General features: G+C 42.6%; 1 protein-coding gene and 1 long non-coding RNA gene across 2 annotated transcripts; one reads left to right on the plus strand and one right to left on the minus strand.

The window, feature by feature from the left end:
- Window positions 1-721: 721 nt before the first annotated feature.
- On the minus strand, window positions 722-6599 carry LOC141941829 (uncharacterized). The gene is made up of 3 exons (XR_012628436.1): window positions 5892-6599; window positions 1714-2000; window positions 722-1588 (listed from the first exon to the last, which is right to left on the minus strand). It is a non-coding gene; the product is annotated as an uncharacterized LOC141941829 (long non-coding RNA).
- Window positions 6600-8523: 1924 nt separating this feature from the next.
- Window positions 8524-14748, plus strand: FAM89A (family with sequence similarity 89 member A). The gene is made up of 2 exons (XM_074863086.1): window positions 8524-8819; window positions 12723-14748. Exons 1-2 carry the CDS (start codon window positions 8568-8570, stop codon window positions 12879-12881), a joined length of 411 nt encoding a protein of 136 aa, XP_074719187.1. The 5' UTR covers window positions 8524-8567; the 3' UTR covers window positions 12882-14748.
- Window positions 14749-15190: the final 442 nt, after the last annotated feature.

The following is a 15190-nucleotide window of genomic DNA, read 5'->3' on the forward strand; positions in this document are numbered from 1 at the left end:
AGTTGTAGTTCAGGAAGGTGTGGATGTACAGGATGAAAAGCTGAAGAGGCCACACCTCCCTTGACAACACAGTTGCATCTGGTGTTGGCTTCAAAAATCCCCCATATGCATTGATTTGGCTCTATGCTGTGCTGTATTTATGCATTACAAACAGCTGTAAGAGTCATCGCTGCTGCTGGGAATGCATTTGACAACCAAGCTACTGCCTCCACTAAAAACAGACATAAGCTCATCTTTGAGGTTGAGTATCACTTACTCAATCAGCAGGACATGCACAGGCCTTCGATATGGAGCTTATTTCAGTCCTAGGACCTCACTCAATTTCCTCTGCAGCTGAAGTCAGTGGACACTGTCACTGACTTCCTTAAGATTTGGATCAGGCTTGATGAGGCTTGTCTTATGAATGCCAGAGGTCTCCAGAGCATATTAAGAAGTATCTTCCTATGAAAATCTTGGAAACTATCTTAAATTGCATGCTTCTTTCAGTTTTAACTAGCTAGGGCTTTCCTGATATTTCATTAAATGATGAGAATTAGAAGTAATTCATTTTCAGAATGAAGTCTTGAGCAGAGACAGCAAAAGTATTCAAGTTCTGAAGTGACAAAAAAATCATGGTATTTTTAAATTATTACTTGTTTATCACCAAAGTGATATAAAATTATCAGAGCAAAGATATAAAATATCAGAGCAAAGAATGACTCAACAACAATAAAGTTGGTAAGTATAAATGGGTTCATCAAAAGAGTGAGTGCCACAGGACGCAAGTAACCTATTTTCAGAGCCCTGACAGAATTATGTTGATTCTATTCTAAAAATTTTCATAATTATTGAAACATAAAAGAGCTGGTTCTTGTTGTTTTTTGCTTACAGTAGAAAATTGACAACAATTGTGAGATACCCTGAAGTTATTTCAGGTTACTGATATTCCAAAAGTTCTGAAAACTCATAATTAATTAAAAAGCAATTGTACTGAAAAAAAGTGACCATGTAAAAATGCTAAGTTGAACTCAAAGCATGTATTCCTTGCACTCCAAATCTTATTTCTCACAATGTAGGGGCTTTGTGGTCTTGTATATTTATCCATCATGAAACAATGAACTTGTACAGTGTCATGTTATCAAAAATTCATTTTCATAGTTAATGTTGGACTTGTTAGTAATCGTTATTTCTGATGGTTCCTGTTCAGGCAGTCTCTGTAGGCTTCCATCTTCCTTGGCCAATTTAGCAAAGAAAGACAAAAAATCCTTTTGCATTTGCCCAGGCAGAATGATTCTTATTTTTCCAGACGTGCCAAAAATACTTCAGAAATCCCTGTTCTTTCCTTCTAACTCATTTGTATACCTGTTTGTTCCTGTTAGTGACTGATTACAGCTGCAGTGATCGGCTTGATCTGATCTCCTTTCCAGCACAGATGTTTGGTTTTCGCAGCTTCCCCTCTTTGTGGATATTTGTTATCGCATTTCCCCCTGCAGGGGTTTTAGCCTTTTGTTTGGTTTTACTTAGGTTTTTTGTTTCCTTTTGCAGCCTTAACAGATACTGCAGATTGCTTTTTGGTTTAGGTCTGTGCCACGCTCCAGACGGCACCAAGCTGCAAAATGGCAAAGAAATGGCTGGATTATTGTATGGTTTGATTCTGCCACATGTGTGTCTCTAATGATATAACAGGTGCCTAAGGTATGCATGGGAATCGTTGCACTCCAGCACAATTCCTACCTGGAAGCGATGGCTGTTGGCATTGCAGCTCTTCTCCAACGGCTCTGCCAAGGAAGAACGGCTCTGAAAAGCTGGAGGGACTTCAGAGAGGGAAGATGAACTGGGCCCCAGTGCTCTGGCTGTGTTTCTCTTGGTCTACGCATCTGTCTGGGACAATGACATCTGGCTGCAATAACCTGAGAAGGGTGTTTTCGTTGTGAAATACATAAGAGCTCAGCACAGCTACAGTTCTTGGGTAGGAGTCAGAGAAACCACCACTCGGTTTGCAGGACCTGAGAGGGGCATTTCTAACAGAAAAGGAGGGAAAGAAAATGGGTAAATTAGTTTTGCCTTATTTGAAATGTGAACTTCTTTGATAGTATTTCTCTGACAGGTGCATGTCAGGTAAAAATCTGGTATCGTAAGTACTTACACAAGAAGTTATTTTCAAGCATTACGTTTGCTGCATGGAATATATTTTATTTTTAAACCCTAAAGTTACTCCTTTGGCTATACCATTATAAAAGTTGATTGCCCGTACTAAATAAGGCTCAGTCTTGTTGCTGTTTAGGTGCCACATACTAAAATGCTGCAAGAAACAATGATCATAGTTCAGCTAGCAGAACATCTGCCTCTGAGTCAGTAATTACCGAGTGCCCCTGCACTGAATTTAGGGGTCACCGGGCTGCTGAATGTGCCATTCTTGTATGAAATATGAAACAAAAATTCTAATCACTTGTTGGCCATTAAATAAGTGATGACAGCTTTCATCAGAGACTCACAATAGCTTTGCTCCTCTAACTGTGCCAGGTAATTACATTCTCTCTACCTAAATGAACTTTCAATTACAGAGAGTACTTTTCTCCTCTAAACTGTTTAGAAATAATGTTATGCACTGTTAAATTATTGCCCTTGTCCCACCTCAGAGGCGGCTCAATTTCAGCACGAGACAAAGAGATCCAGGTCCATGCAAGGATGCTCCACACAAGCTTTGGCCCAGCCTCAGTTCAGCCTCCAGATGCTGCATTCTCAGGCATCGCTGTAGCCTCATCCATCCTGTGCGACCCCAGGTGCTGCAGGGCAGAGGCCCCACTGAAATCTGCTCATCACTCTCGCCTTCTGAGAGCTTGCACAGGAGCACAGGCTGTTTGTAGCACCAGGTAGTACTCCAGCACAGGCGGAGAGCAGTATGGGATAATGACATTTGGCCCAGCTGAACTGAAGGGTATGAATTGGTTTTATTATGGACTCAGTTTTGCATTTGATTATGCAGCAATTCAGTTCAGGCACCAATCTGTCTACTTGCATTGTAGAATAAGAAAGTCATTTTTCAAGAACACAGGTACATCTGAATATAAAATTATGCCCCCTCCCCAGCAAGCATTATAGCCATTCACCACTGAAGAGAAGTGTTTATCTCCTGAGCAGTATAATCTACATCTATCTTGTGGAAATATGTTATCTAACAGATTTCCATTTTCAGCCTGGAAAGAAGTCTCATATATACATTTACTAAGGGAGAATGCAGAAGAAAGAAGCAAGAAATATGATCTCTTTATTAACATTAGTTGAACACAATAGTATATAGAAACTTCCATGTTTGCTTACAACCGACCATTTTTCAGGGAAATAATTCTTTTTAAAAAATGATTGACTACTACTCATTCAAAAATGCTTCAAGGCAGGTATCAAACTGCTAGAGAATCTGCAGTATTCTGCACTCTGCAAGCACAAATCCTTCTTACTTCTTCTGCACACCCGCCGCCATCCCTGTTCAGCAGCGCTTGCTTTCTGCTGTGCAGTTTTGCCTGCAGATTTAGAACTCCCATCATTTTTACCTCAAACGACCTTGGCCCAGCTTAGACAGCATCCTCCAGATCTGACCCCGATGCAGATCTCACTAAAGGAAAGGGTCTGCTCAGTGACAGTAGGATAATAAGACAAATACCCTTAAAGCCTGTAGCTCTGATCCCCCGGCTATCTGCTTTCAGTAATCAGATTCTGGAAAGCTGTTACTGTAAGTCAAGTTGGTACTGTTAAGAGTAAGCAGCGCAGTGTTGTAAGGCTAACAAACTGAACTCATGGCAGAGCAGCGATAATAAATGCCCCCTCAAGCCGTCTTTTTGAAGAGGCAAATGCCTATCAGAACTATACTGAATTCATAGGAAAGGGGGGGAAAAATATCAAAAGGCACTTTGAAGTCCTTTTCTTTTGTATTTTTGACACAGTAAAAGGAGATGAAGGGGAGGTTCAGAGCCATTAAGAGGTGTAGGCATGAGGCTAGTTTATTACATAACTGTCTCACAAAACTCTGCTGGGTTTTTTCATGGCTACGAATTTTCACATAATACTGAAATTATTAATTCCTACAGCCTACTGTTGTTTCTCATTTCATTTTGAGGGATTTGCTTTTACCAGCTGATATGAAATACTAAAATGGCTTGCTTTCTTAATTACAACAGAAATCCTGAAAACAAGGACACATTGCAGGAATATGAATTTGGTGTGGTCTAAGTGACAACTCCTTTTTCTGTTAAAGTTCACATCAGGGGAAGAATCTATGAGACTGGAGAGGTAGGAAAAAAAGACTGATGCCACTACATCTAATTTAATAAAGTGAGAGGACAGTGAGGAGATTTTAAAACCAATGTTGCAGAGCACTGAGTGATGTACTGTGGAGATTTACAGTTTGATCTAAGGTTAAACAGAGATGTGAACAAGCCAGATTTTGGCATCATTGGGAAAATAAATGGTTGGCTACCTTAACTGTAAGTCCAATCAACTTCACTATCAGATCAAGTCCTTATTTCTCCTGAGCATGATCCTTCCTATAATCCTTCCTATAAACCAGAATTTCTGATATGAAAGTACAAACTTTGAATCTTTTTTCTCCCCTTCACAACACAAACCAGCAGCACTTGGTAACATTGCAATGTAAAAAAAACGTCGAGAGGAATGAGCCCCCCTCGACATTGCAGAAATCTAATTGCCTATTTGCCACATGCACACGCTCTTCGGATTTCCACACTGCTTCTCACTGCTTTATGCTGGGCATAAATTAGTTCAAAAATCCATACCATCCTCATTGTGAAAAGAAGAGAGGAAACAGAGTTCTGCTTTGAGTAGCTGCCCCTTGCAAACAAAAAGGGAAAAAAAATAACCCTACATGCACATTATTGCTGGCTGGAAGATGCCTGCAGTGGAGGAACTGTTAGTCACACACAGAGATCTCTACAGACCAGTCCCTCTGTGTAACCTCTGAGAGCAAGCGGCACGCACAAGGGTTTATAACCACAAAAATACGTTTCATCAAGAACTTTAAACTGAAGCCTGGATCCCAAAATCTCCGTATTTCTGTATTTCTAGCAGTTAGTTCTGAAACCCGCAGACAAAGGCAGAGGTGTCCTTCTTGGGTATCTATGTGGTAGCAGACCTATAAAAAAGGTAACAGCCCACTATTGCTCCTGTTTACTCAAGTAGCTTAAATAGGAGGGTCTCTGCTCTAGATCTAAGGATACCGCTTTGCTAGGCACCTAGCTGGAAGCCACTGTGGTGTTCTGTGCATTAGAATATACTTGGGTTTTCACCTTTTAGGCATAGATATAGAAATATGCCTGGAAAAAAGTGTCAAAATTAGGACTTGACCATTTTTATTTAAAACCACTTCTCTGATGAAGAATGATGCCTAAGAATTGAATGATCTTTAGCTAAAAGTCTAATTTGTGTTTGGATATGCCACTATGTGGCATCATATATCAGGTGCCAATTATACCCAGCATCTTCTAAATTCTCCTTAACCAAAGAACCGAATTTCATGTCATTCCCAGAGCACCACAGAATAGCATGATTTCTGTTCCTCCACATCAGTGATAAAAACCATAGGTCTCATGAGAAACAGAGGATGTTCAGGCACTCTGACTACAGGAGCAAATGGAAGAGTAAAGCATGTGTCACTAATTAATTTGTCATGCATATGCCCAGTTTGTGATATCTGGATCTTGACCTGTCCTTGACAAGCAATCCTGATTGCAAGTTAACCCAATGAGAGACATCTTGCAAACACAAAAAGGACTTAAAAAGGCCGATGGCACTGACAGATGAGCTCTGGTGCATCTTGTTTGGCAAGTTTTAAGATATCCCTGCTGCACAGTAGACAAAATGTGACATTAGCCACATCACTGCAAAATCTGGAGTCTTACTTTAAATCTCTAATGAAGGTGGGTTTGAGCAAAGGTGCTGCTCTGTGCAGGGTTGCTTGAAGCAGAGGCACACGTCCTTCTGTCAGTTCTGTCGGGTGGAAAATCATCCCTAGGAATCACAAACCAGGCGCTTAAAATTAGTAGATGTTTTTTACCATGACCTATCTTTAACTCCCCGTGTCCTGGTTCCAGTGTGGATAACAATACCGTCTTCTATCACAGGGTTGTCACAAAGAAGAATTCATTAACATTTGTAGATAAGTCAGTTGTCAGAAGGGAAAGCATCACAGAAAAGGCTGTAGGAAACAGTCTTAATGTATCAATTCAAGACACACTATAATGCATATAGATCACATTTGGAAAGAGGTATGTTAGTAAACGATGTACAAATGATACACAGGCATTGTGTATCCTCCTAATGCATGAGAAAAGGAAAAAACATCACATAAGAATATGTAAATTAAAGATATACCATAGTGTATTTGCATAAGGAAATTGCATGGGACACCTCTCTTCTGGCACTTCCTAATTCTTTATGACATAAACTACATGTATTTTTAATGTGGGTTTTTTTAGGTAACGTCCTTAGCACAAGACACTTTAGATGAGAAACACATTTCTGTAGTTCAATTCTAGGAACCAACAAAGACAGCTGGCATAATTTATACAGCTAATGAAAGCTTACTCTGTAACCAAAAGACATAACTGCAAAAGACTCCAGCTTCCATTATCACCATGTTATAACTAGGTCAGACTAAATAAAGCAGTAGATTTAGATTTTAAAGGATAGCTATTGATTTAATATGAATGAAGGCCAGATAAGGTTGCCAACTGAGAGAAGGGTCATTGACAAACCAAGAAGTAATTTTTTTAATTTTTCAGATGACAAAGTTGAGCAGTAAAACAGCATAAAGATTTTTGCAAAAGTAAAGATATGGCAACAAGGTGCCTAAAGGACTGCGTGTGAAGAAAATGCACTTAGAATCTCATGAGATTAGGCAAACTGAAAAAAATAACTAAGATAAACTGGTGTAGATAAAATAAGATATTCACAGGCTTTTCCAAATAGCTGTCATCTGGAAAAAAAAAAGGTGGGTGAGTTGAAAGGAAAACAAATAAATGTATTTGCTAATAATCAGAAAGATAATACAGTGCCTACATACTTATCAAACCAAATCAATATTTTTGCTGACAGGCATCCTTGGCCTGGAAGGATGAGGAGTTTGTTGATGCTTTTAATCTACAATAGGTATGGTTTAAAATGCCTTTAGTTTCATAAAAGCTATCAGCACTACTTTATTTTTTACAATCGACCTGGGCAGAAGTGGCATCATGACAAACGGGGAAAAAAATACCTTCTTGATTCCAGTGTACAAAGCATTAAAAAGCACATCAGGTCATCTGAAAAATCAATCCCTAAAGTAGCGTGTAAACATGAATAAAGATTGGCAAAAGCTTCCTCCACTGCAAGCAGTTTTAAAACAATTGTCACAGGGTCAGATGACATTTAAACCATAAAAAAGCTATGCAGGTCTGGGAACAAAACTGAAAATAATGTAGAGGCTTAACTCAAAATCCTGTATCTGGTTATTTCTTGAAGAGAAAACCCCACAAAGCAAGCAGGCTTGTGGCAATAGGACTGCGCCTTTAAACAATCTGGCTTTGCAACGGCAGCGCATTCCCAGAACTCCAATTTTATACCCTGCTTGAGTTTGGATTTTGAATGATCCAGAATTGCCGTAATTTATTCCAGAGACTCCAGAGATACAAACACGTCGAGGAAAAACTAAAATGCACAGAGCTGGCACACCGAGGCTGTATCCCTGCGATAGCAGGACTGCGGCCGCACTGGCCGGCTCGGGGCCTGCCGTGCCCAGAGCCCCAGTCCCGCAGCGCGGCCCCTTCCACCACCCTCCCGCGAAATGGCGCGGGCGCTGCCGCACGCCGGAGCAATAAACCCGCAATAAAACCAGGGAGCTAAATCCCACACCTCTCGGACTGCGGGATGTGATTCACAGAGCAGACACACCGGAGTCGGGTTTGTTGCCACGCTTGGAAAGACTGCTCAGACAAAGCTTGGCTGTGGAGATGTGAAGGGAAACACCTCGGTGGAAGGGCAGAGCGCTTTCGTGTTACCAAGTCACTGAAGTAACCCCACCGCCGCAGGGGAACTGCCTGCCCTCCGCCTGCAGCCTTTAATCGGCTTCCACGCCTGCTTTCACCGCGTCTCACCCCCATCCCCCAACCGGGATGATCCCGGCACTCCCGGCCCGAGCCCGGAGGCTCAGCCCCGTCCCCTCAGCGACCTTCCGCCCCTCCCAGCCCCGGGACTGTTTCTGCGGAGCGCAGGCCCGCCGGGCCGAGCCCCCCCGGCTGAGGCGGGATGCCGGCCGGCCGCCAGCCGGGCCTTGCTTGAGGGGACGCCGCGCCTCGCCTCAGACAAAGCCGCCGTGGTGCGGCGCGGCGGCCGGGCCCGCCCCCGGCGCGTCCCGCAGCCCCGGGCACCTGCGGCCCGGCCTCTCCGCCGCCGCGGGCCCCCTCCCTGCCTCCCTCCGCCCCGCCCCACCCGCCGGGCCTCCCCCCCTCCCGCTCCCCGGCCCGTAGGCGGGGCGGGCTCCGGGCGGCGCCTCCCGCAGCGGGGCCGAGGCAGCTCTTTCCGTCGGTCGCCGCCGCAGCATGAGCGGGCCGGGGCTGCTGGGGCCCGGTGGCGGCGCGGGGCTGCCGCCGCTGCCCAAGAGCCTGAGCGGGCTGCTGAACTCCTCCTCCTCCGGCGGCGGCGGCCAGGGCGGGCGCTGGCGGGACCTGGAGCGGCTCTACGCGCAGAAGTCCCGCATCCAGGACGAGCTGAGCGGCGGCGGCCGGGGCTCGCCGCGGCCGCCCAAGCCTCCCAACCTGGACGCGGCGCTGGCCCTGCTCCGCAAGGAGATGGTGAGCGGGGCGGGCCGGGCCTCGGCGGGGGCGGCAGACGTGGCGAGCGGCGGCGGGGGGCGCTGCCGCCGCCCGACCGCCTCCCCGGGGCCGGAAGGGCGCACCGGGCCCGGGCCCGGCGGCGGAGCGGGCGGCCCGGGGGGGTGCGCGCCCGGGCCCGGCGCCGCGTAACCGCTGTGGGTACCGGGAAACGCAGCGGTACCGGCACCGGGGGAGAGTCGGGACCCCCGGCTCCGGCGGGCTGCGGCCGCAGTGGTGGGGGCCGGCAGCCTGCGGGCTGGGAGCCGTTTAACGAGCGCCTTGCTCCGCGGCATCCATTTGAACCTGACACCCATTTTAGAAGGCTGTCGGTTAAAAAAAAGAAAAAAAAAAAAAAGCGTCAGCACTGATTCATGCAGTTCAAGTGAAGTGCGATTAAACATCGTATTCTTCAGGACTTCGTTTTGATTCTGTAGCGCGGCGTTATTAGTGGAATTCCTTCGGGCGACCTGGCGCACCTTTGATTAAACACTAATTTGGGTGTTGGTGCTTTGCTGGTGCCAGCTGCAGTTGTAATGACTAATAACAACCTAAGAGTTGTGCGCTTAGTGTTCTGAAATGCATAAAATATGATATTGCTGAAAATCTGCCCATTTTTTAAGGCCTTTTACCTCATGGTAAGAAGGTGTTTGAGCACAAGGAACTCTGTTGAAGGACCTGTCTGTGGATTTAGAAGGACAACGTCGTGTCCTGAAATCTTAGTCTGCCACCAGTGTTTCAACAAGTAGTTCAAGTACAGTTTGAGATATTCTTAAAACTGTGTTTTAGAATCACCAGTTTGCATTGGCGCACGGGAAGTGCAAGTGGTATCGACTGGTGGGGCTTTTTTCTACAGTGCTCTAAGGGGAAGCGAGGATATGATCATCGTTGTCTTACTCCTTTCCAAAAAAGCAAAGATAACTCTTTATAAAAGTCTAATTTATTTTCCCTAATGGAAAATCAAATTAGATGCTTGCTAAAGTCATTTGACAACTAGACTTCACCTTTGATACTCTGTTATCCTTGATGATAATTTGATAAAACATTTCTGAAGAAAAAAATACATTATCACTGAACACATCAAAGACTTTCAAGCAACAGTCTCCTCAGTTCCAAGTGTACTTTTTTGTGGCCTGTATGAGTAAGAGAGACTCTTACATACTAATAGGCTGCCTTTCATGAAGTAGATAATAACACTTTATTATTTATATTGAACACTTTCTTGCAGCAAATATAGCATTTCTATTGAGTAACAAGTTTGCTTTAAATTTTCAGTAGTGAATGAGGAAGAAATGCAGCATCTTTCTATGCATGATCAAGCAAGGTACTATGTATGTAAGTTTTTAAATATGAGAAAGTGATGGATTTAGATGCTTTGGAGGAGGAGGGATGAAAGGAGAGGTCACTTCAGAACTGTGATCCTGAGGAACAGAGTCGATTGTGTGGGACTCTGCATTATAGGTTGTCTTGTAGGTGCTATGATAAACCTCTAGAGTTGAATGCACATTGGCTGTGATGAAAAACTTTATGCTTGTGCTAGCAGGCTTGGACACCTCTTCAGGCTTTTGCTACCTCAGGGATCATACTTGAAAGTAGTGAAGAGCTAGAGGCTGCATTTTTCTCAGTAGACTGATTGTTCTTGTTTGATTGACACTAGTCTTAGCTACAGAAAAATAAGGTTTTAAATGTAACTGGTGTTAAGGCCTGCTAAGTTAATTCTGCTGAGCAATTTCTATCTTGGAGATTGCACTTGGCGTTCAGAAAGCACTGAAGCACTTTACAGAGCTGAAATGTGAGAGCTGCTGGTGAAGATGCTCCTGCTTTCCTCAGGAGACAAAGAACCAGTCGTCTGTCTCCAGGTTGAGTTTTCTGGCTCAACCCACTCCTAATTGCTCTTTGAACAGTTCTTCACCACAGTCTTGTCCTTCAGACATTTAGCTCTGATGCAGGTCTGGCTGGTGGGTCTTATGTTTGCATATCATAGCATTAAGTCCGGCTTCACAGCATCCTTTCTTAACCTGAGGCAAGCAGTTTGTTTAGGTGGGGCAAGCCAAACTTCACTGACTGCCACCTCCAAAGATGTTCAGACTTTATTCTTGGGCAGGTAAACAGTCATTAGCTTAACAGGTCTGAAGAAATTACTTCAGCAGGCTAGATGGAGGGGTCTGGATATGGTACAGATACCTCCCTTTTATTTTCCCACTTGCAGTCTTGGTTGGTTGGTTTTTGTTTTACAAATTTTTGCAGAAGGAGATTGGCACAAGTCCTGGTTCCCTCATTCAGAATAGAGAGCAAGGAAGAGTAGTAGCATACGCTTCCTGCAGAGTGAATGCTTAAGAGAAAGTTGTTGTGTTCGGTAGAGGAAAATGGAGATGGGTAAGAAAAGCAGCACAGATCCAAGGTGGTGGAAAGGCTTGTCTGTAACCTCCTGGCAGCTAGCGTAGCATTCCATGTCCTAAAGTCCTCATGTTCAGTCTGCACGTGACATCATGTCTCAGCTTCGTGACTTCACCAAGTAATTTGTGTTGGTCCTGAAAGCGCAGTGTCCTGTCTGAGTTGGAATGGCATTGCAGTGTATGATACTTTTTTTTTCCTCCTGCTTCCATCTGCAGAAAAAGGAGCTGGTAGGATAGTTGAGCAATGCCAAAGGAAGATCTTCATGCTAGCTTCTTGTGGTTTTCTTGTGTGCTGAGTGTAACTGTCCTTAGAGTTTAGACACGTAAGGAGAGGTTTTTTTGAGGTAAGAGTTCTCGTTCTGGGTAAAATGTAGCCTGGCATTCAGCCTGCAGTAAAGGCTACTAACATTTATTGTTTTTCCTTTTAACAGGACTTGTAGCAAAAAACTGTATTTGATGAAACTGAGGCTCACTAGGAACAGCCCGTCAGCTTAACACTTATTTGAAAATTTAGGTAGAAATGGCTGCTCTTAAAGATGTTTAATTGGATAGTAGTTTTAATTTACTGCAAGACAAAACCTAGATTTAATTTGATCTGACTTGGATAGGTGGCAATATCAAATGAACTCTCCATTTTGTTGCCAGAGAGGGGAAACTGCTTTGAGTTAAATGACTAGCTTTATTTTGCTTTGCAGTGCAATCCACTGGTTTTGTACCTGCATAAAGAGGCAGGCTACAAGGTAACCTTTTTTTAAAATGTTGCTCAACGAATATTTTAGAAGTTTGGGGACCAAAATATTAGGCGCTTAATTATAAATTGAGCCTATGCTTGAGTAGCACATGAAGACTGAAGATTTGCAGGCTACAATGTATGTCCTTATCACACTTCTGCTTTAGTTTTGCTGCCTTCAAGTAGCATGCTGTATCGTGCTAGACATACCTTGCCTTGTCAGATATATAGGTATGTCGATACAGAAAAGAAAATTAGAGTAGAAAATGCTTAGCCAGGAAGTGGAAAACCAGCCAGAGCTCAATTTCCAACTTTCAATCCAGGCCATTTTAAACAAAAACAGAGAGCCTGTGATACTGTGTGAGAAAGATGTGTGGAAGACATAAAGTGTTGCTGGAAAAGTGTCTCTTGCATAACGAGAATACAGGGTTTATGGATTTATCTGTAATGCTTTGGATGGGAGTGGACTGCTTATTGGAAGTTAAGCAGGGCATTGTAATACAACAAAAATCTTGAACACTTTGCTCATGTTCTGCTGTATTGTGTCATGTTGTTCCTTGTTCTTTTGTTCAGTTTGTCCTGTGGTGAGTCTGTCACCTTAGAAAATTAATTATACTTCCATATTTCATAACTGTTCAAGGTAGAAAGAAGCTTGATCTGCTTGTTTAGCAACAAAAGATATATAGCGTTATACTGCCAGTAAAATCAAAGTTGTAATACTGTTTGGTTTTTTGTTTGTCTGAATTCTTCCCCTCTCAGGTTGGCCTTCGGCAGCTAGATATGTCGCTACTGTGTCAGCTGTACTCCCTGTATGAATCGATTCAAGAATACAAAGGAGCCTGCCAAGCTGACTCTAACGCAGACTGCACGTATGCTCTGGAAAATGGTTTTTTTGATGAAGAGGAGGAGTACTTCTAGAAGCAGAAAGATTCACCTCCAGGCTGGAAGATTCACGTCCAGAACCTGACTGAGGTTCTTTTGTCCTTCTCCCTGTAACACACCTCAGCAAGAACGACTGGAATCTGTATGGATCCCTCTTCCTGAGGAGGAACACCCAGCTACCCCGAGTTGTGTTAAATTCACTTATTTTAACAGGCTGTCAGTACAAGTTACTCATGCAAATACCACTTGAGGAAAGTGCTGTACTCTAACTTTTGAAGAGTCCTCAGACATGCTTGACAAGAGTTTTCAATTTAATTTGCAAGGTGGGTGTTTTCAACTTACAAATGTTGGTAGCTTATAACTGGAATTTTAATTGTAGAAGACAGCAGCGACTTCCTGAGTTGTAATAACTTTGTAAGGGGGGAGGGAAGCCTCCGCTGTGGTGTAAATAGCTATAGGTGGTTTTTTTTTTTGGTCAACGGTATTGATACAGGCATCTGGATGCACACACATCCTCAGCTCTACTAAGCTAGTTCTGCTCTTACCAGCTGCGTCCAGTTTTGTACTGGGTGAATTGTTTACACAGTTTAATTTTTTTTTTTCTCCTTAAGCTAATTTTGACTCTTCCTTATTCCTAGCTTACAAGCTGTACATGTGATAGTGAATGTTATCAGCAGGTTTTTTTCTGTTGATCTAATTCACTTTCTTGGTACTGCCATTTGGCGTTAACTTTTATACTGTTGTCAGATTTCTTGCATCAACATAGCTCTTTGACCTGCTAAACTCTGTTCTGAAATGGCTTGCTTAGCTTTTACTGTACTGCATAGTAAAAGCACAGATTCAAACATAGTCTGTCTGCCACTATGTGGCTTGGAATAACACGAACTCTGGTGCAAGTGTTCTCGATCATATGAAGAATAAGGAAACCTCTCATATGACACAATGGGACAAATTGCAATATTTTATACTGGGTGAACTTTGTTTCTGTAAGGTAGACTACAGCTCTTTTTAAAAATGCAAAATAAGTATTTTGAGCACATACTTTGCATATGTTAAAACTTTTTATACTAACTTGTCCTTTGAAGTATAACTTATTTTTGTTTTCAGAACTTACTAAAGCACTCGTTTAAGTTTTTATTATTTCATAGTGTATACATGTAATGCTTAATCAGCTTGGAAAATAAGAGTTGCCAACTATCTGAGTCTTCACCCTTCTCTATTCTAAAGTAAAATCAGCTCCCAACACGATTTAATTTCTTAACTTTAATTCTAAAGATTGCTGTAAAGCACAGTGCCTGAATCTTGACACAAGCTAATAATTAAGGGCTTAAATCTCAAAGGGTTTTTGCATGGTTCATGTCTGGCATGCATACAGTTTACAGAAAGAATTGGAGAACACATTCTGGGGTAGCTCCTTTCTTAATTTTTAGCAAAGGCTAGGATGTTGCAGTGACAAAAGCCAAGAGCCTTCCAGGGTGGAGTTTTTGTGCATTCCCTCTAAAACTGGCTTATTTTAGTGGAATTTAAAGGCCGCGAGTAAAGACTGTGCTGTAATTGTGTATGTGTTTAAATTCTTAATCTAGTCTGTAGCAATGGTTGGATTTTTTTTTAATGGTTATTCTGGTCTAATTACTTCACTCACCCAAAACTAAAATGAATGATAAGGCAAACACAGATAATCCAAATGGCTACATCTATATTTAAAAAGTTGTGTGCATATGTATGTATGAGTATATATACACACATATGTACTGATAACCTTATGCTTTGACTTCAGAATGTATCAGCTTTGAATATAATTTGCTGTGCTTTTGGTATTTAGATGAAACTTTTTCTAGTCTGTTGAAGTACTGCTATTTTCTTGCTCTTTCCCAAAAAATAAAAAGCATGATGTTTAGCATAACTTTTTAATGTTGTGTGTATTTTAATTTACCTTTTCAGCGAATCCAAACCCTCTGCCTTTCCCAACCTTTCCCGTAAAAAAACTAGGACTAGTCATCACCCCTGGACTGAAGCAAGCAATTTTTAAATTACAGTGGAAAAGGTTCTACCTGCCTGTATTTGGAATGGGAATTTCCTACTTCCGTCTTAATTGTATTTTACTTTTTGAATTCAACAGAGAAAATCCGGTCTCTACCAGAATTAAAGATTCTGTTTTACAAATCCTTACAGAGTGCCGTTCATTAATAGTCCTGCAGGTGAGAATGGACTTGAGCAAAATTCACAGTACTTTCTTTTATATAAATTAAACTTAAAAAGTAAAATCATTTATGCATCTAATTTTAATGCAGCGTGCTTGTGAGTGGGGGAACATGGAATCTTTGGCAGGTATTTGAACCAAGAGA

This window comes from Strix uralensis, chromosome 3 (assembly GCF_047716275.1).
Source record: "Strix uralensis isolate ZFMK-TIS-50842 chromosome 3, bStrUra1, whole genome shotgun sequence".
In the NCBI taxonomy this organism is placed as follows: domain Eukaryota; kingdom Metazoa; phylum Chordata; class Aves; order Strigiformes; family Strigidae; genus Strix; species Strix uralensis.

What these genes read in the sequence shown, in the direction of transcription:
- FAM89A (XM_074863086.1), top strand. Translation starts at nt 8,568, where the DNA reads ATGAGCGGGCCGGGGCTGCTGGGGCCCGGTGGCGGCGCGGGGCTGCCG. An exon ending in CCCTGCTCCGCAAGGAGATG is followed by an intron (nt 8,820 to 12,722) that starts GTGAGCGGGGCG and finishes TTCCCCTCTCAG; the next exon opens with GTTGGCCTTCGGCAGCTAGA.